General features: G+C 50.7%; 3 protein-coding genes and 1 long non-coding RNA gene across 10 annotated transcripts; 1 reads left to right on the top strand and 3 right to left on the bottom strand.

The window, feature by feature from the left end:
- Positions 1-2,953: 2,953 nt before the first annotated feature.
- On the bottom strand, positions 2,954-4,476 carry Rpp25l (ribonuclease P/MRP subunit p25 like). Of its 3 annotated transcripts, none has more exons than XM_027403312.2 (2): positions 4,347-4,476; positions 2,954-3,751 (listed from the first exon to the last, which is right to left on the bottom strand). In XM_027403312.2, exon 2 carries the CDS (start codon positions 3,710-3,712, stop codon positions 3,227-3,229), a length of 486 nt encoding a protein of 161 aa, XP_027259113.1. In that variant the 5' UTR covers positions 3,713-3,751; positions 4,347-4,476; the 3' UTR covers positions 2,954-3,226. The 3 variants fall into 3 exon arrangements, with proteins under 3 accessions (XP_027259113.1, XP_035295810.1, XP_027259114.1); XM_035439919.1 differs by lacking the exon at positions 4,347-4,476 and adding an exon at positions 4,167-4,335; XM_027403313.2 differs by lacking the exon at positions 4,347-4,476 and adding an exon at positions 3,958-4,150.
- A 1,209-nt stretch (positions 4,477-5,685) lies between these two features.
- Positions 5,686-14,193, bottom strand: Dctn3 (dynactin subunit 3). 2 transcript variants are annotated; one of them, XM_027403314.2, is made up of 7 exons: positions 14,040-14,193; positions 12,031-12,115; positions 11,121-11,207; positions 8,346-8,429; positions 7,203-7,261; positions 6,164-6,223; positions 5,686-5,998 (listed from the first exon to the last, which is right to left on the bottom strand). In XM_027403314.2, exons 1-7 carry the CDS (start codon positions 14,133-14,135, stop codon positions 5,909-5,911), a joined length of 561 nt encoding a protein of 186 aa, XP_027259115.1. In that variant the 5' UTR covers positions 14,136-14,193; the 3' UTR covers positions 5,686-5,908. The 2 variants fall into 2 exon arrangements, with proteins under 2 accessions (XP_027259115.1, XP_027259116.1); XM_027403315.2 differs by lacking the exon at positions 8,346-8,429.
- A 46-nt stretch (positions 14,194-14,239) lies between these two features.
- On the top strand, positions 14,240-16,574 carry LOC113834393. 2 transcript variants are annotated; one of them, XR_003482903.2, is made up of 3 exons: positions 14,240-14,310; positions 14,778-14,966; positions 15,933-16,574. It is a non-coding gene; the product is annotated as an uncharacterized LOC113834393 (long non-coding RNA). The 2 variants fall into 2 exon arrangements; XR_004768277.1 differs by having other exon boundaries at positions 14,248-14,717; positions 14,796-14,966.
- On the bottom strand, positions 14,895-21,187 carry Arid3c (AT-rich interaction domain 3C). 3 transcript variants are annotated; one of them, XM_027403316.2, is made up of 7 exons: positions 20,879-21,187; positions 19,118-19,190; positions 17,200-17,383; positions 16,759-17,048; positions 16,081-16,263; positions 15,767-15,856; positions 14,895-15,355 (listed from the first exon to the last, which is right to left on the bottom strand). In XM_027403316.2, the coding sequence occupies exons 1-7, from the start codon at positions 21,185-21,187 to the stop codon at positions 15,258-15,260; spliced, it is 1,227 nt and encodes a 408-aa protein (XP_027259117.1). In that variant the 3' UTR covers positions 14,895-15,257. The 3 variants fall into 3 exon arrangements, with proteins under 3 accessions (XP_027259117.1, XP_027259118.1, XP_035295809.1); XM_027403317.2 differs by lacking the exon at positions 15,767-15,856; XM_035439918.1 differs by lacking the exon at positions 16,081-16,263.
- Positions 21,188-22,621: the final 1,434 nt, after the last annotated feature.

Raw genomic sequence — 22,621 nt, 5'->3', positions numbered from 1 at the left:
TTCATTCTTCATTTGTTCCTGTCTCACTCAGTGTGGAGGGACAGCCTCCCCTAGCTTGTGGATGCTTCTGGAGCCCACATTCTGCTACTGAAACTCCAAGTTCACAGTCGTCAGCGCACACTGGGCTTATAGCCTTGGTAGATCATGTCATCTCTCTGTTACAACTATTCAAACTCCCCGACTGCTTCCCATCCGTGTTTAATAACTCTTGCTTCATGATCAAAGGACTTCTGAACTCCCATATCCCACTGTCGCCTCCACACCGTCTGCACGCTTGCTTGCCCTCAACTCTTTCCCTTCTGTTACAGGAAGTCATCTTTGTTCCTACTTACATTTTTTAAATTTGCCTGTGTGTGCATTTGCAAGGAGGCCAGGGAAACTCGTGGAAGTCAGCTCTCTTTTTCCACATGGGTTCTGGGATTGAAATCAGGTTAAGCTTGGTGATGAGAGTCCATCCTGTGAGCCATCTCGCTGACCTCTGCACCTACATGTATGTCTGTGAACCACATGTGTGCCTGGTGCCTGCTGAGGTCACAAGAGGGTGAGATTGGAGTTGCAGACAGTTGTGAGCTGCATGGTGGGTCCCAGGAATTGAACAGGTGGTTTGTTTTGTTTTTCTTATTTATGTATATGGGTGTTTCATCTGCTTGTACATCTGCACCCCAGAAGAGGGCACCAGATCTCATTAGGACTACAGTTAAAGTTGGTTGTAAACTACCATGTAGCTGCTGGGAATGAACCTGGGTACTCTGGAAGAGCAGAGCTCGTAACTGCTGTGCTAATTCCCCAGCTCTATTCTACTTTTTGAAAGGGATATCCCCACATCTCCTTACCTTTTGTCCCCAGGGAAAGCTTTTTAAAGGCATTATGGAAGCAGGAACCACATTACAGTGGATTAAGGAGAAATGGGGACGTAAAGAACCATGTACAACCCTCAGGTTCTCTCCTAAGCTTGAGCTCACTTCCCAGGCTTCATCTCTGGTTCCCTCTGGGGCATTCCTCCTGAAGATGTCAGAGCCAGGCAGACTCTCTAGGTGCCAAAGGTTAGGGAAAGCACCCTAGAACCTGTTCTCTCAAGGGATTCTTACCACAGGTGCTTCCCTCTACACTCCTCCACACTCATTCTGGAACTCTCAGGTGGTTTCTATTTAAGCAGCCCAATTGGGAGTCCCTTTCTGATCTCCAGAGCTCATAGTTATCCTGAATCGCCCCTCCAACTTAGCTATTGTGTTTATTACATGCAATCTCTTCAACCTGCCAAAGCAAAGTGATCAGGATGAGATGCTAGGTCAAAAAAATATCAATAGCCTGCCGGGCAGTGGTGGCGCACGCCTTTAATCCCAGTACTTGGGAAGCAGAGGCAGGAAGATGTCTGTGAGTTTGAGGCCAGCCTGATCTACAGAGTGAGATCCAGGACAGGCTCCAAATCTACACAGATAAACCCTGTCTCAAAAAACAGACAAACAAAACCCCAAAACAACAAAATTTATCAATAACCTATAAGGAAATGTGGCCCAAAGTTCTGACAACAAAATATACACAGTGAAGATATTCAGAGCAGGGCATGGTGACACACTCGTTGAAGAGAGTAGTTGGTAGAAGCCGAAGAGTCTTTAGCTAAAAGCTTGAAGAGGTCAGGCAGTTGTTGGCAGTATAACACGGCACGGCAGTTTAACTGTCTTCAGCAGTTATGTTACCTGTTTCAGGATCCTCTGTATTTAAAGGGTCTGGTAGAGTAGCTACCGAGATTTCACCTCTCCCAATATCCTGACTTGCCCCTTTCCCTCAAGCCCCTTCTCACTGAGGGACAGCTTACCTTGGAAAGCAAAGGATGTAGTGTTTAAAGTTCAGGCCACAGTTCCATGGTCCTATGGTCACTCATCCCTCCTTGAAGCCCATATCAAGTCCTGAATTTCCCCAACTTTTTCCCATCATGCCAATCTCTCCTGCCCAGACTGAGAAAAACTGCCTAACACCTTCAACTAGCTGGATCCTGCTACATGAACCCAACAGAGCCCCAGTTTTATTTGCGTGTAATTGGACATCCAGGTTACTAGACACCCTGGAGAAAATCTTGATTCACAGTGTAGCTGATCAACTCTTGAGACCACTGCCGCTTACAATTCCACTCTATTACCTGGAGCCTGCTGACTACCAATATAACCATTCTCTCTCTTCAGATACCTGCAGTAAATCTGAATCCAAGGCCAAAGTGAGGCAGAAAAAAACAGCAATGGAAAAAAGGCAAGAATGACACCCAAAGAAAGATGTGGGATTGAGGTCTACTTTCAAGATAAAAAACAGCATGTCTGTAAACTTAAGTCACTTACAACATTTATATAGCATCAGGTGCTCAGGTGGTATCTGAGTGTCAAATATGGACACCTCTTTATAAGAACTCTAATGGGGGGGGGGCGGACTGGAGATGGCTCAGCAGTTAAGAGCACTGGCTGCTGTTTCAGAGGTCCTGGGTTCAATTCTCAGCACACACATGGCAGCTCACAATTGTATGTAACTCCAGCTCCAGGAAATCTGTCATCTTCACACCAATGAACATAAATTATTAAAAAAGAATGCCAATGAGGTAAACCCTCTACACCCCATTTTACAGATGGGAGCACAAAGGTCCAGGAAGTAGCTTTATCCAAAACTACAAAGCAGTAACTTGTGAGTGGGAGAGCCAGGACTAAAACCGTGACAGGCAAAGCCCGAGTTCATGATCCCACTATTCTAAAACATATGACACAGATGGGAGAAATGCCTGACCTGGTTGAGTCCCAAGCCAGCTTAAAGCAGGTGGCAAAAAGTCATGCAGGTGACTGCTTGAAATGTATTGACACCAGATCCACCCAGCAGCGGCCTCTACCTACCCTTCTGGCCTCCAGGCCATGAGCTCCGGGGCAAGGCGGGCCTCACACCCCTCCAATCCCACTTACACACAAGCAGGCCAAACAAATGGGCATGACCTTTATTTCCCTCTCCTAGACTGATGTCAAAAAAGGCAAGTCAGATATACTGTAGACAGAGTAAGCCCTTCTCAAGCAGTCTGTAACTCAGCACTGACCCCATATGCCCTTCATTCTTCATAGCATCCCGCATCCCAGGGGGGAGGGGAGGCAGGACTCCAGTGGACTCAAGCCTTGCTGGCATGTTAAGTGTCACACAAGCCCTTCTTACAGAAGGCACAGAGAATCAGGTCTAGAGTACAGTCAGGCTCAGCAGGTCTTCAGGACCGGGTGTCCCGAGCCCTTCTTCGGGGTCTGGGACCACAGCTAGGTATGGAGCCCAGGCCTGGGGGCGCTCCCGGGGGTTGGTAGCCACATTCACTGGGGTCCAAGGGGTCCCGACTGAGTAGCACCCACACTGCAGGCACGTGACGTCGAACTGTGAGGGGGTCTAGGCCTGTGTCTGGTGAGGTTGGGACCCAGCTGTCCTCAGTTTGCAGGAAACGAAGCTTGGTGAGTTGGTGGAGGCCTGGGACCCGCCGTTTGACAATCTCTGCACAGCTGACAGCCTTCCCAGCTGCCCGGCCAGAGCCTGAGAACACCACATGCCTTGTGCTCCCCCCCTCCAAACGACCCAAAGCCAGTCCTAGCAGGTTTCGGATTTTGCTCCCATCTCGGACTCGCATTTCCAGGGTGTCAGGAGGTAGCTGGGGCATTGGTGAAGATGCTGGGAGCTCTACAGAGCCAGCCCTCCGGTAGTGTTCCATTCTGCTCCGGTGGCCTTGGTGAATCTCTCTTGCTGTGCACTGGGGGAAGCGGTCAGATGAGTGTCAGGACTATGACCAGGTCCATCCTCCATCACTCCCTCCAGGATATACCCCTCACCCCAAGGCTGGAGAGTCTTACACACGGAAAGAACCAAACTCCCCCCACTCCCCAAACCAGGCTATCCGGGATAGGGCCATGCTTCATCAGCTCAAGCTTTTCAGGGCTAGGCCAGACCCCTCCTCACCCACAACTCTCTAAAACAGGAGCCTTTCCTCACTAGGCTTCCAAGGACTCGGACAAGCTCCTCTCACTGTGTGCTTCCAGGAAACAGAATCAAGACTTGGCCCCAGGCTGCCTGGGGCACAGCCACGAACTCTCACAAAGTACTCCCTAAAGAAAGAACCGGCCCCTCCGGGCTCTCGGCCGGCTGAGTAGACTTCATCCTTAGATTACCAGGGTTGGGGGGCTTGAGCCAGGCCATTCGGGAACTCGAGAGTGGGGGCTCGCACAGACCACTGCTCGGACCAAACATGGACGGTCTGGCGGGCTCCCCGGTCGTGGGCCGCTGTCCCAGGCAGCAGACATCCCCTTTCCCCACGTCTGAGTACCCAGGCCCTGGGATTTGGCTCTTACCACTACCGCCCGTCCACGCTCGACCCAAGATGGCGCGCAGACCGGGAGCGCACGGGGCCGCGGGAGCGCGCACGCAGGGGGCGGGGCCTGAGGGAAACCCGGGACGCCGTTGGGCTCAGCTGAGCTGGTACCCGCAGCTGGCCCGCATCCCGCGGTCCGCGGTGATGCCGAAGCACGCCAGAACCCGCAGAGGGCCCTGCCCGGGAGAGGAATGGCTATCGGAGGAGTCCTGAGCATGAAGAATGCGAATCTGTGCCCTTAAACGATGGATGGTGCGCGTCACCTGTTGACTCACCGCATCGGTGAAGGAGAAGCTGAAGCATTGGTGGATACAAGCGGGCGAGACCCTTAGTTCTGAGCTTTGTTCTCATCCTGGGGCACTGGACAACCCTGGTAGTCTTCAGAAGGGACTAAGCCATAACTTGTGCACAACTCATTGGCCATAGATTGGCGTATAGGCTAGGAGGATCCGGTAGTGGGGGCAACAGATACCGTGACCTTGGGAAGGGTCTGTACCCTGCACCATCATAACGCGTCAGGCGCGGGGGTAGGAGGGTGCCCACGGAACCTAGTACAGTACTCAGAGTGAAACAGGTTCTGCAACATCTGTCCAACATGTTGATTAACCACCGAAATGGCAAGAATTGAGAAGAGATTAATTAACTTGGTAAAAACTCGTAGGAAGTTCTGGGAAAGAGCCGGGAACTATTTGTTGGAATAGTCTAGGATGACTGCTAGTTTCAGATCGTTTTGGACAAGCTGCATTTTGCGTGCCAGCAAAACTACAAATTGGTTGGTCTACAGGCAGTTGAAGGAGCCGAGGCACTCCCTCAGGCCACAAGAGGGCAGCATACACTTGGTGGAGCGCGGTGCTTAAACTGTTCATCCAAGCTTTCCCATCATCTGCTCCTCCTTCCCAGATCCTAAAATTCACTGCATCCAAGCCTCTTGGCTCCTCTTCTGGTATTCGGTAGACACAAGGCTATGCTGCCTTGGCTCTGAACGTCCCTGCTTGTTCCTCCATGATCATCCTGGCATGCTGAGCCCCACCTGGTAGGACTACCACTTTCTTGGTCTTCCCCCAAACCCTATACAGAAATGAGGTGACCCTACCTGTGCCCTCCTTACGTGCCGTAGGATCTGATATTTAGAGGGCAGTTGGAAAATGTGGGATAAATATACAATGCCCCACTGTATCAATCAGATGCAAGAGTACTACATCTTTCAGAAGCTCGACCAGGAGTAGTTCCAGGTCCCACCCTGATAGTGACAGCTCTCCCCTTCACCATTCCAGTTCTCACAGCCAAGCCCATCTTAGATCAGCAAGCCAAAACACACCTTCAGCGGTAGCTACAGTTTATTGTCATTGGAATAAATACACTGATGGGGAGTGCAAATCATGACTCTAAGGTAACCTGATCTCTGACCTCAGAGCCCCAACTGAGCAGACAGGTAGTCTTTGAATTGAATAAATACAAAGCTGTCTCTGCCTCACAAAGACAGGGTGGCACAGGGCCCTGGAGCTGGCCCCCCTTTCCCTGGCCTGGCACAGTAAGCAACTGTCATTCTTCTGCTGGCTTCACTTGCTTGGCAGCCTCTAGCTGGCAGAGTAGTTCATCCCACTGCACGAATTGCTTGGAGAGAAGCATTGTCTGGTCAGAAGTCAAGGTGACAACAGGAGTGTGAATGAGGAAGCACAGAGATTTGGCATGTGCCCAAAGCGGTGAAGGCAGGAGAGGAGAGGAGAGAATGGGATGGGCGCATTAGGGGCAGCAGAAACAGGCTTTGGGAGAGGGCCCATTAAGCACAAAAGATACAGTCTTGTTATATTCCTCCAGGAGAGCCTTGGACTCCTCACTGATCTCCATACACTGGTCCTGTAGGCCAAAGCATAGCTTAGAAAGGAGTGGAATAATGCCTCATCTCCCACTGAACTCCTTCCCTCCAAACCTAAAAAAAGATGGTGCTTAAATAACCTAGAGCGAAAGGAGAAAACTGCAAAACAGGCACTTCCAATCCTAGGTCAGGTGCCCTGAACAGCAGCCCAAAGAGTAACTGGAGGGGCGGTTTCTACACATTAGGATCCCCTCCTCTTCTGTCCCTATGGTTTGTTTGTTTGCTTGTTCAAGACAGGGTTTCTTTGTGTAGCTTTGGAGCCTGTCCTGGAACTCAATTCTGTAGACCAGGCTGCCTTGGATCTGCCTGTCTCTGCCTCCTGAGTGCTGGGATTAAAAGCATGTGCCACCACCACCCGCTGTCCCTATGTTTTTAATGATTTATTTTCAGTTTATTTGTTAGGGTGTTTTCCGTGTGTGTGTGTGTGTGTGTGTGTGTGTGTGTGTGTGTGTGTGTGTGTGTGTGTGTGTGTACCCAAAAGACCAAAAGAGGACATCAGATCCTCTGGGATTGGAGTTACACAGAGGTGGGCTTTTAGTGACCATGTGGGTGTTGAGAATTGAACCCAGACCCTCAGCAAGAGGAGCAAGTAACTCTAAGGGCCAAGCCATCTCTCCAGCCCCTTTGTCCCTATTCCTAAAAAGTCTTTGAACTTGAGAAAAGATATTTCACCCATAGTCAGAAACAAATTCCCAGGGATTATTTGGTACCTCTCAACTTCAACCTCTATTCTGGAAAGCAAGAGACCTAGATGTGGCCCTAGGCAAGTCCTTTCCCATCTCCAGGGCATTTAGAAATAGAAGATAAAACTCCACATTTCCTCTGCTGACAATACAAGGGTCTAGGAGTCTTCTCAATTCCCCAACCCCCTAGGAGTCTTCTCAATCCCCCAACCCCCTTATGTCAGCAGACATGGCGTCTCATCTCCACCTTCCCTTCCAGCCCTCTCTCCTTCCATACCTGCTGCTGGATGTGGATCTGGGCCAAGCGCTGCAGGCGGGCAGCATGCTCAGGAACAGCTGTAAAACACAACACACACCACCCAATGATGTTTGTGCCCTCCCCCCCCCTTCCCGCCCCCCGGGACTGCTCAATAGTCTATTAGGTCGTCGGCAGGATTAGAGTATTGAGTAGAGAAGCTAAACAAACGCCAGGCTTCATCGACCCTGTAAGCTGGAGGTGGTGGAAGGGCTCCCTGCCCACCCCATCCTTACTCCAGGACCCAGGAGGTGGGGGTAGGGGGAGAACAGGTACCCAGAAGACAGAACCTTAAAGTCCTCAGTATTGATTGCTATGAGCAGGGCCAAGTAAAGAGAGTGTTACCTATTATAGGCCCTACCCCTTTTGCTCTCAGCTCAGCAGGGCTAGGTCTTCCCAACCTAAGGTGCTTAGGTGGGCTGGGAATGAATACCAAGTCCTATACTAGCCCCTTGAGCTCCCACGCTGAGAGCCTTGGCCACCATGGTATGCTGCAGCTTTAGGCTGTCAGATACTAAAGCGGGTAGCTGATCAGGGCAGGGAGAGGGAGTTGAGAGAAATACCTCTAGAGACAGACAAGATGGATATCTGGATTCAATTAAAGCCGCTGCCTGCTTGTCAAAGCCCAGGCTCAGGGACTCTTTTAAGACTGCAGCAGGAAAAACTCACACACCCGGCAGGAGGTCTGACAATAAAATGTGGGCTCTGCAGCACCCTGAAGGAGAGATACTAAGGGGGTAGAAAGCAGGAGGAGTCTCCAGAGTTGGGACTGCTGGAGCTTGTGCTAGTGTCCTTAGGCCCAAACTGCCTGAGGTCCTGCGCCTAGGCGCTTTCTTTTTTTTTTTTTTGAGACAGGGTTTCTCTGTGTAGCTTTGGAGCCTATCCTGGCAGTCGCTCTGGAGACCAGGCTGGCCTCGAACTCACAGAGATCCGCCTGCCTCTGCCTCCTGAGTGCTGGGATTAAAGGCGTGCGCCACCAATGCCTGACAACCTAGGCTCTTACTTGGGAATTTTAACCATAGTTTAAAAAGGCAAGGAGCAGATCCAGCATTCATACAGGGAAGCCTTGGCCCCACCAACCACCTTCCCAAGCACAAGAGTGGAGATGCAACCACAGAGGGTTACCTTTTATAGAAGCACTGTCCAGCATGGGCACCAAGGCATCCACTTGTTGCAAGAGTGCTGCCTGGGAAAGGATGAACTGTTCCTCTGCAGCACAAAGACAAGATGACGGCAGTGAGGCAAGCATGGGCATTGCTACAGCTGTGAACTAGCAGATAGAAATCTGGGCCCTAGAGCTCTGAGCAGCAATTGTGCCGCTGCTCCTATCCCCTGGGTGTTCATTCCCATCCTACCTGGCCTTTTCTGGGTGCCTCTGCCTAACTCAAATTGAGCCTAAGAGCATCTCACTCTCTACAAATCCCTACCCCCAAGTTTTAACTCCATATCCTTCTCTCCCATCCTCCTTAGCAAGTGCTCCTAAGCCACAGGAAATAGCTTCCTTAAGCCAAAGGTCCCAGGAAAGACCTGGGGGAGACATGCAGCAGACTGTATTGGGCAAGTTCTGCTCATCTGCCCTCAGAGGGATGGGCAATTACAAATGGCAGAGAGCTGAGGAAGAATGGGAAAGGCCAGTGCAGAGAGTGGCAGGGTCTGGGTTCATCATGTACAAGGGTTTCAGCACCCTGGAATCCAGAGAAGGTACTCAAGAGCAAGGTTGCACGTGCAAACCACTGGAGAAAGGGACACTTGGGAATCAGAAAGAAAGAGTTCACTGAGCTGGCTGGGAAGGCAGGCTTGGTAGACGGAGAGGATTTTATCCTAGCAAACAGAAGAAGATACTGGAGCTCATATGCAGGCCAAGTGCTATGACGGGAATGTTTGTGAAGATGGGGCAGCATGCAGAAAGGAAGAGACGATGTAGGAGACTATGCAATCGTCCATGTGGAAATGGAGGCCTGCTTCCCGAGGCGGAGCACAGGAAGGGCTGGGAAGGCTGAAGAGTCTTTGAACTTGTTGTCTGAGCCATGGCAATGCATATAGGAGCCCGCCTTGTGGGAACTCTGGTGGCCCCTCCTCCCCCAGTCCTCGGTGTTACAGTACAGTCGCCATTCTCCTAAACAACCATCCCTGCTTGTGTTCATGAGGACAAAAGACTTTCTGATTCACCACTGTGTATCTTGTCCCAGAATAAAGCCTGGTTCACAGTATATGATCCTGTTTCCCTTTAATTTATTTTTCTTTCCTTATCCTTTTTTGAGACAGGATCATGTCATGTTGACTCAGGCTATCCTTGAACTTGTAGTCCTCTTGCCTCAGTCTCCCAAGTACTTAAGACTCTAGATACATGCCCACTGTGCCCATCTTGGTGTCTTCTGGTGAATGAATGGATACAGGTGCTCAGAAAACTCTACCTGTAGAATGAGTGACTGGCTAGAACCTCTGCTTAGAGTGCTGAAGTCCTAGAGCTTTCTCCTGGGAAATATGCTGATCTTTCGGTGAAAGCCACCCTTTTTTCATAATTTGCCAAAATGGAAAACACAAAGGGAAAGAGGAAAGGAACCTGCTGTATGTTCTCTAGGCCTTTTAGAAAATAAGCAGTGGGGCTGGAGAGATAGCTCAGCAGTTGAGAGCTCCTGCTCTAGCACGCCTTTAATCCCAGCATTTGGGAGGCAGAGGCAGGCAGATCTCTGTGAGTTCAAGGCCAGCCTGGTCTATAAGAGCTATTTCCACCTCCAAAACTACAGAGAAACTCTTGTCTCAGAGGGAGGGGGAGGGAGGGAGAGAGAGAGAGAGAGAGAGAGAGAGAGAGAGAGAGAGAGAGAGAGAGTTCCAGGACAGCTAGGACTATACAGAGAAACCTTGTCTCCAAAAACAAAACAACAAAAAACCTCCTGCCATTCCAGAGACTCAAGTTCAGTTTCCAGTACCCAAGTCGGGTGGCTTACAACAACTTGTAACTCAAGCTCAGGGAGATACATTGCCTCTGGCCTCTGTGGGCACTTGCACTCGTGTGCACATACCTGTACTCAAACAAACACCAACACATGGTTAACAAATAATAAATCTTAAAAAAGGAAGGAAAAAAAAACAAAACAACTAACCGACAAATTGTTCCACATACATGTTAATCTATAAGTATGATATTGTAGACATTAAAGGAATAGGTACTGTTCAAAAAGGAATGCCCTGTGCTATCATGGGAAAACATGGAGAGCGGCAGTGTCACTCGGCATGCTGTTGGCATTGTTGTAGACAGTTAAGGGCAAAGTTCTTGCCAAGAGAATTAATGTGTGACCTGCATACCAAACACTATAAGAGTGAGACAGCTTCCGGAAACAAGTGAAGGAAAATGATCAAAAAAAGGAAGTCAGAGAAAGGCACCTGGGTCCAACTGGAGCAGCAGGCTGCCCCCAAGAGAGGCACACGCATGAGACTGTAAGGGAGGGGCCTGAGCTACAGCCTATCACCTATGCACTTGTTATGACTTCATGTACAAAGAGAAAGGATACAGACTGGAAAGATCAAAAGATCAACTCGTGCCAATGTTCTGCCTTCTCCTGAATGACGATGCTCTCTGTGCCCACTCCTTCCAGGAAGATTCTCTGCCAGTACTCAATGAGGAAGATTATAAAGGAAAATCCTAGGGATGGGCCTTTGATAGAATATCAAAGTAGTGTCCATATGCCTGCATTACAGCAGGTCCAGAGGTAAACTACACCCAGTGCTGACTACAAAACTCACAGGATCACCTTGGGCCCCAGTCCAGAGCCAGGCCAGCATTCAAGAAGGTAGTTGACAGGCTACATGTATAACAAGATGGAAGAGGGAAGCCATCAGTGCCTGACTTCTCCACAAATGATACTCTCAGGTGCCTGGGCACACACAGTCTAGCATTACCTGCTAAGATGAACTGCAACTTTGAGGCATCAGGTATGGCAATGCGATCGATATATTCAGGATCCAGGTATTTGATCAGGTCTTCAACTAGCAAAGTAGCAGGATAGAAAAAAACAGAAATGGAACCTTATTTTATAAGGGAAATTTAGAAGCTGGCAAAATAGTTCAACAGGTAAAGGTAACTGCTGCCATGTCTGCTGACCTGAGTTTGATCACTGGAATCTACATGGCAAAAGGAGAACTGACTCCCACAGGCTGTCTCCAACCACAGACACACACACACACACACACACACACACACACACACACACACACACACACACACACTACATAAATATTCAAAAAAAAAAATGAAGTTTGAGGAGCGCTAATCATTGAGGAGATCCTTGAATTACAAGCTGACCACACAGTGTGAGATCAGCAGCATCTACTGGGTCCCCTGCTCTGCTCCACAGATCATCTAGTAACATCATCTGTGGGCTGAATTCATGCTGTGGACCTGAAACACAAGTGCCACCACACCACTCTGCTCCTGCCACCTCCCTGCCCCTAGTGTTCCCACTCACCTATTCTCACCAAGGCACCTTTCTCCTCAATGCCACAAGACAAGCTAGTGTTTTGTCTAATTTCTAGTTACTGAGAAAATTACCAGCTACAATAATTTAAAATGTTTGGCTAAACCAACCTTGCCTAGAGAAATGTCACACCCTATCCCCCTCCTCCACTAAGGGAACCTTTGTGGAAGAACTTTCAGCTTACAACTCTGGACACTGGACACAGCACACCCCAACTTACCATATCAGCAGTAATATGCCTTCTATCCTCAAAGGGCTATTCTAGTGACGTACTAGCGGAAGGGCAGGGACAGACATGGAGGCAGTGCAACTGCACACCTAATAGAAGTACTTACTCTTTTTGTAGAGAATCTTCACCCTCTCCCTCTTACTGGCAATGTTCCCTAAAGCCACCTGCACCTTGACCAGACCATCAGCCACCTGAAAGGAGGTAGAGGTTAACTCCAAGGTATACCACTTGGCTCGAGACTTAGAAGAACCCAGATGTAATGGTGTAAAACTTTAATCCCAACACTCCGGAGGCAGAGGCAGACAGATCACTGTGAATTCAAGGCCAACCTGGTTTACATGTCAAGTTTCTGGACAGCCAAGGCTACTTAATAAAGACCCTATCTTAAAAAAAAAAAAAAAAAAGACATGGGAGCCAGGCGTTGGTGGCTCATGCCTTTAATTCCAGCACTCGAGAGACAGAGGCAGGCGGATCTCTGTGAGTTTGAGGCCAGCCTGGTCTACAGAGCAAGTGCCAGGATAGGCTCCAAACTACACAGAGAAACCCTGTCTCGAAAAACCAAAAAAAAAAAAAAAAAAAAAAAAAAAGTCATGGAAGAACCCTTGTCTCCTTGTCTCTATAGACTTTCTGAATTCCAATAATTTAGTCTCCCTTCTCTTGCATTATAGACAGTACAGTAGTCTCACCTCCAGGAACACTTTAATGTGGAAGGAGAGGGACAGAATCATGCTGTCCTTGGCAGGATGCAGGTGGCAGTGTGTGTCTGATTGGGGATGTAATGAACTAGTTTAAGGTTTAATGGGGCACTCTTACATACCATATATTTCCTGGTTCCTAAGTCCTGGGTTTGGATGTGAAATATGCAAATATCCTCACCCAGTTCTTCTTTAGCTCAAGGCTGGAGAACAGACTGGTTGGCCTACCTCTAGCCCCATTCCCTCTACATCAAGTCTGGTATAGGAGATGGAAGACTTGCTAGCATCCCAAAGACGGTGCAATCTTCATCTTAGAGAACATAGAAGAAAATCAGCTTAGGGCTGAGTACAGTTAAGGGTTTGAGCTTGAGATGTCTGTGGAATATCCCAGAGGACAAGACAGCAGACAAACACCAGTAAGTTTCGATGAACAGAAAAATCCGGAACAGAGACACACACTGGAGGCATGATGACACCAAACAAGTAACAAACTACAAAAGCGAATGAGCCTGCTTAGGGCTTAAGAGTACACTATTCCAACAGTCAGGGTCAGCTAGAGGGTGAGGTCAGGAAATGGATGAGTTCAGTCAAGGTTTTTGTTTTTGCAGAAGGTGAAGAACACTAATATTCAAAGGACAGCTACATGGGGAGACGGGGGGGGGGGGTTTGCACACATATAAGACTGATAGTAGCAGCCAGAGATAAAAGGCAAATCAGGAGTGTTTTTGAAAAGCTAGTTCTCAAGCGGAACACAATCTGCTGGTGACGATTTTACAAAAAGTACACAGACCTTTGATGTGGTTAGCTCCAGAGCATTCCTGACACTATCAGAAGTTCCAATAACGGTTTCCACATCGTAAAAAAGGGATCTAAGGGCACCTAAGCTTTTTGTCAAAATTCAGACAGTATGTTCGTTCGCCCACATCTGAACACCTAGGACTCGGTTCCTAACCCTTCTTGTTTGGGCCTGCTCTACTCTCATCCCTTGGAGGCTTCTTTATCAACCTGTGCTCAGCCTGTAGGGCTCCTGTCCCCGCGCAATTCATTTAGCAATTGATTTCTCAGGGTTCCAGAACCACTCTCCACTGCGACCTTCAGCTCTAACTGAAACTCCCATTAATCGGTTTTTAAATTTGTGTGGTCTCCTTAGCGCGCCGGTGAGCGCAAGGGTGGAGTTTTAGCAAAAGTTGTCACCGAGCCCTTCTCAAACAGGCTTCAACATCCGCCCCCGCTCATCCCGATCCCATAGGGAACGGACCCCAGGGGGCCGATCCTTTCCTGGAGGTCCCGGATCTTTGCCATTTCAAAGGCTGGGCTGCCGACGACGACGGGACAGAGTGGTTGTATTCGTCCCGAGGGCAGGGCCAGTGGACCGCTCCTGTCCTGCCCCAGAAACGGATCCCTGGACCGGACCGCTCACCTTCCTGGAGCCTCGGGTCCCGCCCGGCCCGTACACCCAGCGCTCCAGCTCCTCCACTCGGGACCGTAGCCGCTGCACATCCGTCAAAGCCGCCATCCCTTCTGCAGCCGGGTCTCAGCCACCCGAAACAGCCAGAGGGTGGGACGTCCGCCCAAATAAGAAGTCTGGCCAATCCTAGAGCACCGCTGCTCTTTGCAGGAACTGACGTCACGATTTAGTCTTTGGATGTCGGAAGTGACCAGACCGATGTCAAAGCAATCTGGTTTCCTAGGTAACGTTCTGGGTCCTGGCCCTAGCCTGATTTCCAGGGTCTAGTTGTCAAGACTTTTAGTGTTCTAATTCCAGGATACAGAGTCTTTTCCACCCCCATTCCCTGAGGGTGCGCGTATAAATACACCCACTATTCCAAGATAGGTTCATACCCACCCAAAACAAAAAGGGTGTCTGGATTCTCAGAGAACCACACACATCCCATGCCACACACCACTAGTCAGAAGGCAGCTTCCTGGGGAAGACACCATAAGTTTTGGGGCTCTTTTAAGGTTCAAGTGAATTGCACCTAAGCCTCTTATTGTTAGACCTTAACACCAGTCTGCTTTGGGTCCGTGCACTGTGTGGCGGTACTAAGAGAGAAAGCAAGGGGATGACTGCAAGTTTGAGGCCAGCCTGCTCTACACGGTGAGTTCAAGACGGGTCAGGGGACAACTTAGTGAAAACCTGCCTTTTTTTTTTTTAAAGGTGTTCTTCTGTTCTTAGGGAGCTTTGTTATTCTGCCTTCCACTTGGACAGCTCAGTGTAGCCTGTGTACCCTTCACCTCCCAGACCCAAGCAAGAAGAGGAGGCGCGGGAGACAGAGGAAATGCAACTTTATTTTCCAGATGCGACTTAAAGGGACATCTTCACATTCAGCAGAGCTGACTCAAAGAGGTGGGGTACCAAAGATGACATTGACATAGGGGTCACATGAGGAGATGACAGGGGTTACTGGGGGAAGAACTCTTTGGTAGATGCTGCTGGAATCAGCTGTGGAGGTGGTGTCCTCCTTTTACAATGAGGTAGATGGAATACATAAGAAATCCCTTTGGTGTGGAGGTGGCATGCTGTCATCTCCCAGGACTGGATCCCAGAGGGGGCATCACATCCTGAAAGAAGCAAGGTGGGAGGGTACCTTCTCCCTCCTGTAATGCTACTGGAACTCTTAACTCTCAATAGCTGCTTTCAGGGCAAGGTGCTGGAAGGGGGCCCTGTAGAGGGTGGAGGAGGATTGGTTGGGCCCAAGGAAGCTGGCACAGGCTGGCGGCGAGCAAAGAGGATACCTGATGGAGGGGTATAAGGAGATAGTAAAATGCAAACATAAACAGGAGCGGGTGGGACCCAAAACAAAAAAGGTGGGCAAAAGTGTGTGGATTCTTAGAGAACACACACCTCCCAGGCCACACACTACTGTTGACAAGTCCCTCTGGTCAGTGGGAAGCTGCTATGCCAATGTTGATACCCTTACGTGGGTAAAGAATAAATACTAACACAGAGACCCATGACAAAGCAGACATCCTGTGTCAATCATACCACAGAGACATGCTGGGACCTCATGCCATGTAAGAGTCCTTTGAACCCCCATGCAAGTTCAGATACCCCTGAACCTCATGCTGGTAGAGAAAAATCTAAAATCCCCATGCCTGTTTAAATCCCAACTTCATGCCAGTGTAGACAGCCTATAGCACCCATACCAGTGTAGACCACCCCATTGATCTCTAGTGCCATGTTGATACTGCTGATGCCACTGCCTGCCAGGTTGAGGGGCCCATCCAATCGCTCTTCTGTCCAGAAGAAGGCAGGGGAGTCACATTTTGGGGAATCAGATTTCACACATAGACTCCTCCCTTATTCCTACAGATAGCCCCCATTTCTCTTGAACCCCACACCAGGATTATGTGGCTGTCTATACAAGGATCTGTCTGAACACCTCCAACATCCATCAAATGAAGTCTATTTTCCCTCGGCACACCAGCCCAAATCCCTTCACTAACAAGCCCTTCCTCACCCCTTAGAGGAACCTTGCCACGGGGCAGGAAACTGGGGGGTGCACCCAGCCGGGGTGGGTCCATGGAGCCCATCAACACAGCCCTCTTCTCTGGAGGCTCTTCTGGTGCCAGCTTCTCCCGTGCAGCCTCCAAGGCTAAGCCCACAGGTAGTGCCAGACGAGGGGGTGGAACCCCAGTCTCCTCTGGAAAAAAAACAAAAACAAAACAGGTCACGAGGCTCCTCTGGCCCAACCAACCTGTGATTTTCCCCTAGGCCTGGGACCAAAAGAGGTCATGAAGGCTGATAAACAGGCTCAGTCTCTCTTCCCATCCAGGGGCTCTGAAAAATGTGAATAAAGGACCAGCATTTTGGTCCAGGCTGGCTTATTTCAGAGAATGTGCAAGCTCTCCTTGCTCTTTGTTGTTAAATAACACAACTCACAGGAGTAGCAAACTACATCCAAATGGGCCCCTATGTGGATGGCTGTGGAATAAAGCTGCTATGGATGAAGGAGTTTCTGAACGTTAGACCCCACAAGGTCTCATGGCTTTCTTGTCCTCAAGGCTCAGAATCACTAACTTAGAGATTCCAGAACACACCTGGGTCCCTATATTTTGACATTCCCTGTGTTTCAGTGCTTGCAAAAATCTCAAGAGACGACAACCAGCCCCCCAAACTCCACCTTCTCCCCTCGCACCTTTCTTTACAGGGCCCGGGCTCAGTTGAGCGCAGGCGTGCACAGGCAAGCCTGAAGCAGAACCCTGGGCGGGACCGGGGCAGCTCGGGGTCGAGGCCGGGGAGGGGCCATGACCCGAGGCGGGACCAGGAGCGCCCCGAGGTGTCGGCCCTGCTAAGCTGAAGAGCGGGACGGTGGTGTAGGCCTGGCGACGGCCCTCACGCCGATTGCTGTCTATGGCAGCCTGGAGCTCCCCTGGGGAACTGAGCGCCCGCGTCTCGCACTCGTATGGGTATAAATACTTCATGTACCTAGGAGCAGACGGGTGGGCGGTGGGAGGCTGGACCCAGTGGACCGTCCCACCCCCGCCCCGCACCCCACTCCCCGCCCCGCGCTTCACTGCCCCGCCCCACCCAGCCTCTCTTGCTCCGCCCCTGTGCCCGTGCCCTCTGCTCTCCTCACTGGGTGCGTAGTGTGAAGGCGGCAGAGGTGATGGTGGTTGGCAAACTGAGGCCGCGTGTGACTTCTCGCCACACTTTTCGGTTGATGACTTCCACCAGGCCACCCTTGGCTGTCACCAAGCGAAACAACGCATACAGGTCCAGCACCTGTTTGGCCATGATGGGCACCCGGTTCACTGGCGTTCCTGGTGTGAAGTGGGTAGAAAATCAGGATACCAACATTAGGCCTCATCTGAGGTCATCTCAGGGGACTGATGGGTATCTCCGTAAGGCTTGGGTAAGGACAGAACCCACAAAAGGGTTGTGGGAGAGTGGTAGGATTACAGGCAGAACCCTATGTAGCAGGAAGGACAGGCGACTAAGACAAAAAATCAGCTTAGTTGCCTGTAAGTGACAGAAGGTAAATATTTGGACTTTGTGGGCCAAAGGGTACCTGTCACAAATACCCAACTCTGCAATTGTATCCCGAGAACAGTCTTAGAAGACATCTAAGGGGATGGGCATGGCTGTGCTCCAATGAAACTTTTATTCACAGGCTCTGAAATTAGAATCACACAGCCTGTAAATGTTTTGCCTGCTTTACTCTGTTTTCCAAACATGAAAAAAAAAAAAAGAAAAAAGAAAAAGAAAAGAAAAACCATTCTAATCTGGCAGCAGACGGATTCGGCCTGAGAACTTTTGTTTGCTGAGCTGACTGTAGGAAGGACTTCCGTATGTACTGAAGAGGTATACTCCCCAAAGCAACAACCTCAGATGCTGCAGGAAGCCAGGAGACAGCAGGTGCAGAAGAACCAGCTCCTGCCTGGGTCAGTCAACGCCTCAGCCTAGCCACCCCCGCCAGCCAGTCCTGACAAAGGGGCCTGTCTGAGCTGAGCGATGGGACCCAGTTAATTCCTTACCGATCCCCAGTCCCTTCCACCAGCGCCTTTGGACCCGAACAATTAGCTGCGGCCTGATTAATGGGGGGAAATTATCGGCCCCGAGAGACCTCCTCCCCCTGCAGCTGAGCAGAGGGAAGCAGAGCTTGGGGTGAGGGCAGTGCTGTCAGACCATGCCACCCCATTACTAGGAGAGAGAAGGTCCCCCCGAAAAGTGCAGGGAGGGAACACTAGGACTAACATAGTCAAGTCTCCCTGGGGAGCAAGAAAGCCTGGGGTCCTCCCACAGGGCTCTTAGTAAGGAAGGGACCAGAAAAGGTTGCTGAGCGTTGGGTTGAGGACTGGGGAGACTGGGGCGGGGGGCAGTGCAGCCAGTTAATTAGCAGCTTATCAGGCTTCGCTCTGAGTGAGTTAATTAGCTTTGTAGAGAAAGATAATGAGTCAGTGTTCAGTTCCATGAATCTGGGGAGAAGCGGAAGTGATGGACTGCCGCCCACCCTCATTCCTCCCCGACCCCTTCTGCATTCTTTCAACACTGAGATTTTCTGGAGGGGAATTTCTTCTCCACTGCCCAATTCACATGGCCCCAGCACATCCTTCCAGAAAGCCTTCCTTCAGTCTAATCCTATTCCTTCCTGCTGCAGAACAGGTAGGGAGTGCCCTGGGCTAAAGCAAAAGGAAATGGAGTAGAGAGACGAGGCTGGAAGAATGGTACACTGTATACAACCGAGGATTCTGGTTGGTCCTAAATCCTGGGACCCTCCTATTTCAAGCCAGTCTTGACCAGTTCCCCCTCCCACCATCCTAATTGATCTCACACTCATTAACCTGCCTGTGGGCTGGGCACTAATTAATCCCTGGTGGAGAAAGGGGTCAGGGTCAGAGGTTAAAGATACTATTGAGAACCCAAAGGACAGGTGCCACCAACCCCGGGCCTCTGCAGGGAGGACCTCTCATGGGGACTAAACCTTGAGGTATTCCTTCCTCAAACCTAGTCAATAGGAGAAATTCCAGGGTACTTTTCCATATGACTTTACTCACCCCTCTTCTGCATGAAGCTAAACAGGTCATCCAGAAATTCCTTCCTCTTGGGGTCCGCATCGAGTTCATACAGCTGGGGAAGGACCAAGGTCATTCTCCAGTTCCACTGTCCCCCTCCCTCCTGGAACCCCAATTCAGGTGGTACCCTGGACGAGAGTACTGGGTGAAAGGATGGGTGGAATCTAAATGTGAATTCCCTGGCCCTAGACCCATCCACAGGAGCAGGCAGAGTGCCTTTATCTAATACATTCAAGAAACCTATCCTAGCTAGTGGTACCTTAGGTGGCTTAAACCTTGTATCTGGCAAATATGGGGTAGCAGGAAGGTACTTCAGTAGCTCAGCCTGCTCTTCAGGACAAAGTCCTAACCATCCTGAGGATGGACATCCAGAGTCCCAGGAGGGAAGCCATGCTGGGGCCATGCTCCACATCCAGGAGACTGATGAGTATCTCAGGCACTTACTCATCCCCCCTAATCTGTATAAGGGCTTCATGCAGTTCATATCCTTGTGGGCCAGGATATGAACTAGGGTAAGTTCAGGTAGGAAGGATGCTGGGGAACTCCTTATAGGCGCCATCTTGTCTGATGTCCTTCCAGAGGTGTTTACTGTGCCTACTATAAAAGCTATCACATGACACACAGAACCTAAGATGTCAGAACATAAAGAATCTACTGGTCATTACCACCTCCAACATCAACCCAAGTCTAAAACCAACAATTCCAGAATAAAGGAGTCATTGACCCAGAGTCACAGCTTCTCAGCCTCAGCTTGCTATGAATCGCACATACAAGTAACATTCCATCCTCCAATAATAACTCTCCAAGACAAATCCTCTCAGGAGTATCAAATCCCAGAGACCCAGCTTCAGAGCCACACATGCATGACCCAGAGTTCTGAGCCTCACATGGTACCTACAATGACACCCACAGAACAATGCCCTAGAGAAACAGCCACTAGAGCTAAATCTCCAGGGTAACAAAGCCCTGAGTGATGCTCCTGGTATTAAACTAATGTCACAGAACACTAGCTACAAATTTAGCACTTCTAGAAAACATCCCAAACCAACACCCTATGAGAAACACCACTAGAATGGTGCACCTGGAAATCACAGCCCTAAGTAACACCATGGTGACAGCCTGTACTATTGTCCCTTTAATAACACTGGAAGGGTTCGGATTAAGGACATGTACATAAAGGCTTGTAGTGCCCAGCTTGCACAGGGGCCCTCAGTTACACTGCAGCTGAAGTGACCAGTGCAAGCTGGAAACTGACACTGGTGGAATTTAGGCCAGGGGAAAAAACTGGATGATAAAGCAGTGTGGAGGGAAGAGGATGGGTACACCAGCCTGCAAAGGGAGGAGCAACCTGCATTCTCCTTCCAAAGACAGTGGGCAGCCTGAGACTCTGCCTTTGGTACTTGGTATGTGAGAGGGTAGAGGAAGTAATGTTGCTGTGGATTCCTCAGACCCCAGATCTCCCTCCCTCAAAGGCCCTAACACCCATTCTGCCTCCATTTCAAACTCCCCAGTGGCCTTCAGTCGCCATGTGTCTGGGATCTCCTATACCTCTTAATGAATTCTGTGCACTTTCCACATGTTTCCATGGGTGTCTCTCCTGACTCATCACTATCTGTCCTTCAGTCTTCTCTCTTTAGATCTCTGTTTTTACATCCTGCAGAGGCTGGTAGGGATGAGTGGACTACTTTTGCATGAGGGAAGGAAGGAGGGACAACCTGGCAGTGATGGAGAGATGGTTCCTACCTGCTTGAACTGTTCCTCATAGGTCCACTCGTGTGGTTGGAGTCCAGGGGGCTGGTTGGAAGGTGAGTTGGGACACCGGGCTCCTGGATGGCTCTCCTCAGCTGCCTCCTGTTCTGCTAAGGGTGCCTCTCCCTCCTCATCTTCTTCAACGTCCTCCTCTTCTTCAGCCCTAACCACCCCCAAGGCTCCCTCAGCCTGTAGGGTCCGGGCGCCAAGCAGGGGAGGCTGTGGAAGCGGTAGGCGTGGAGGGGCCAAAGGCCCCACCCCTTGGGCCAGCCGTGCTGCCTGCTGCCTCTGCAGGGCCTCCATTACAGCTTCCAGGCGCAGTCCCCCTGCTGGGGGGGCTCCTGGTACCAGGCGGGGCCCTGAGGAAAGGGCCGTCTGTGGGGGAGGGAATTATTGGGTTCTGGGCCTTGCTGCACCCACATCCTACAGCACAAGGGGAGATGCGCATGGATTCAGGGACATACATGGAGTTATAAGGAAAGGGCAGATCAAGTGAACAGAGACAGAGGGATAGAGGGAGCAAAGGAGTCACGAGACCAGACCTAGGGAGTCAGAAATGGCCAGAGACTGAAGACAGCAAGAGGCCAAGCGAATTGGAAAGAGTAATAAGGACCAAGGAAGAGTGGTGCAGGGAGATGTGACATACAAACACGTACACAGAGACAATGACAGAGAGATGCGGAGACAGAGGCTGGACGAGAGACCGGTGGGAAGACAGAGGCTGAAGAGGACCAAGAAGGAGAGGGAGGGAAGAAGGGAGGCAGGGAGGGAGAGACAGAGAGAGAGAGAGAGAGAGAGAGAGAGAGAGAGAGAGAGAGAGCGCACCAGGAGATAAAATACCTAAGAGCGAGGGACAGACAGACAACTGAAAAGAGATGGCTAGAAAGGTTAAGAGACGCGGGAAGACCGTCGCAGCAGGAGAGAGAAAAGACTAGAAAGTGTGAGAACATAGAGGACAGTGACAGAAACACAGGGTAGAAACATAAAAGGTAAGAATCAAGAACCAAAGAGGTGCGGGAAGAGGGCAGCAGTGCCTGGGTCTGGGACAGGGACATGACCAGACAGGCATGAGATGGCAGGTAACTGCGCCTGGATCCCGGGCTCTGGGCTCTCTGCAGCTACACTCACCTGCCTGGCACCGCCCGAAGCCCCCGGTGTCTCCACGGCGGTCCCTCTGCTCCGTCGCCTTCGGGCGGTTCCTGTCTCAGCTGGGTTCCCTGCTCAGGGTCCCCGTTGTGCGCTCCTGCTGCCTTGCGCTGTTCTGATCGCGGTGCGCTTACTGGCGGTGGCTGTGCTGCCTGCCGTCCCGGGGGCGGGACCCGAGCCCAGCAGGGCGGGCGCTGGCGGGAGGGCGCAGCGGGAGAGGCCAGGGTGGGCTCGGCCCCTCTAAGCCCCCCAACAGGTGTCTCCCACCTTCCTTACAGTCAAACTCAAGGGAGGGGGCGCCGCAGAGCTATGGGGAAATCACGCGTGGGAGAGTGAGGGGTCCACAAAACTCCGGCCCATGGCCCTGCCCAGCCTCACAAGTGTCCCCCAAACCCACACTCAGTGCCCTCTGTTCACACATGCCTTAATACAAATTCAGGCCCAATCTTACACACTCCGTTTAAAGGTCACTAGAGGGGTCAAGAGCCTGCGCAAGCGGTGATCACATGGAATTGCTCTGTTGGATGCTGGGGCCAATGTGGAACACCTGGCCAGAACACAGCTTCGCCTCGTGCCCTGCCCATGTGTTAT

The sequence above is a fragment of the Cricetulus griseus genome, chromosome 2 (genome assembly GCF_003668045.3).
Source record: "Cricetulus griseus strain 17A/GY chromosome 2, alternate assembly CriGri-PICRH-1.0, whole genome shotgun sequence".
NCBI classification, from domain to species: Eukaryota; Metazoa; Chordata; class Mammalia; order Rodentia; family Cricetidae; genus Cricetulus; species Cricetulus griseus.
Note: the sequence above shows the minus strand (reverse complement) of the source record. Positions and strands in the feature narration are given on the sequence as shown.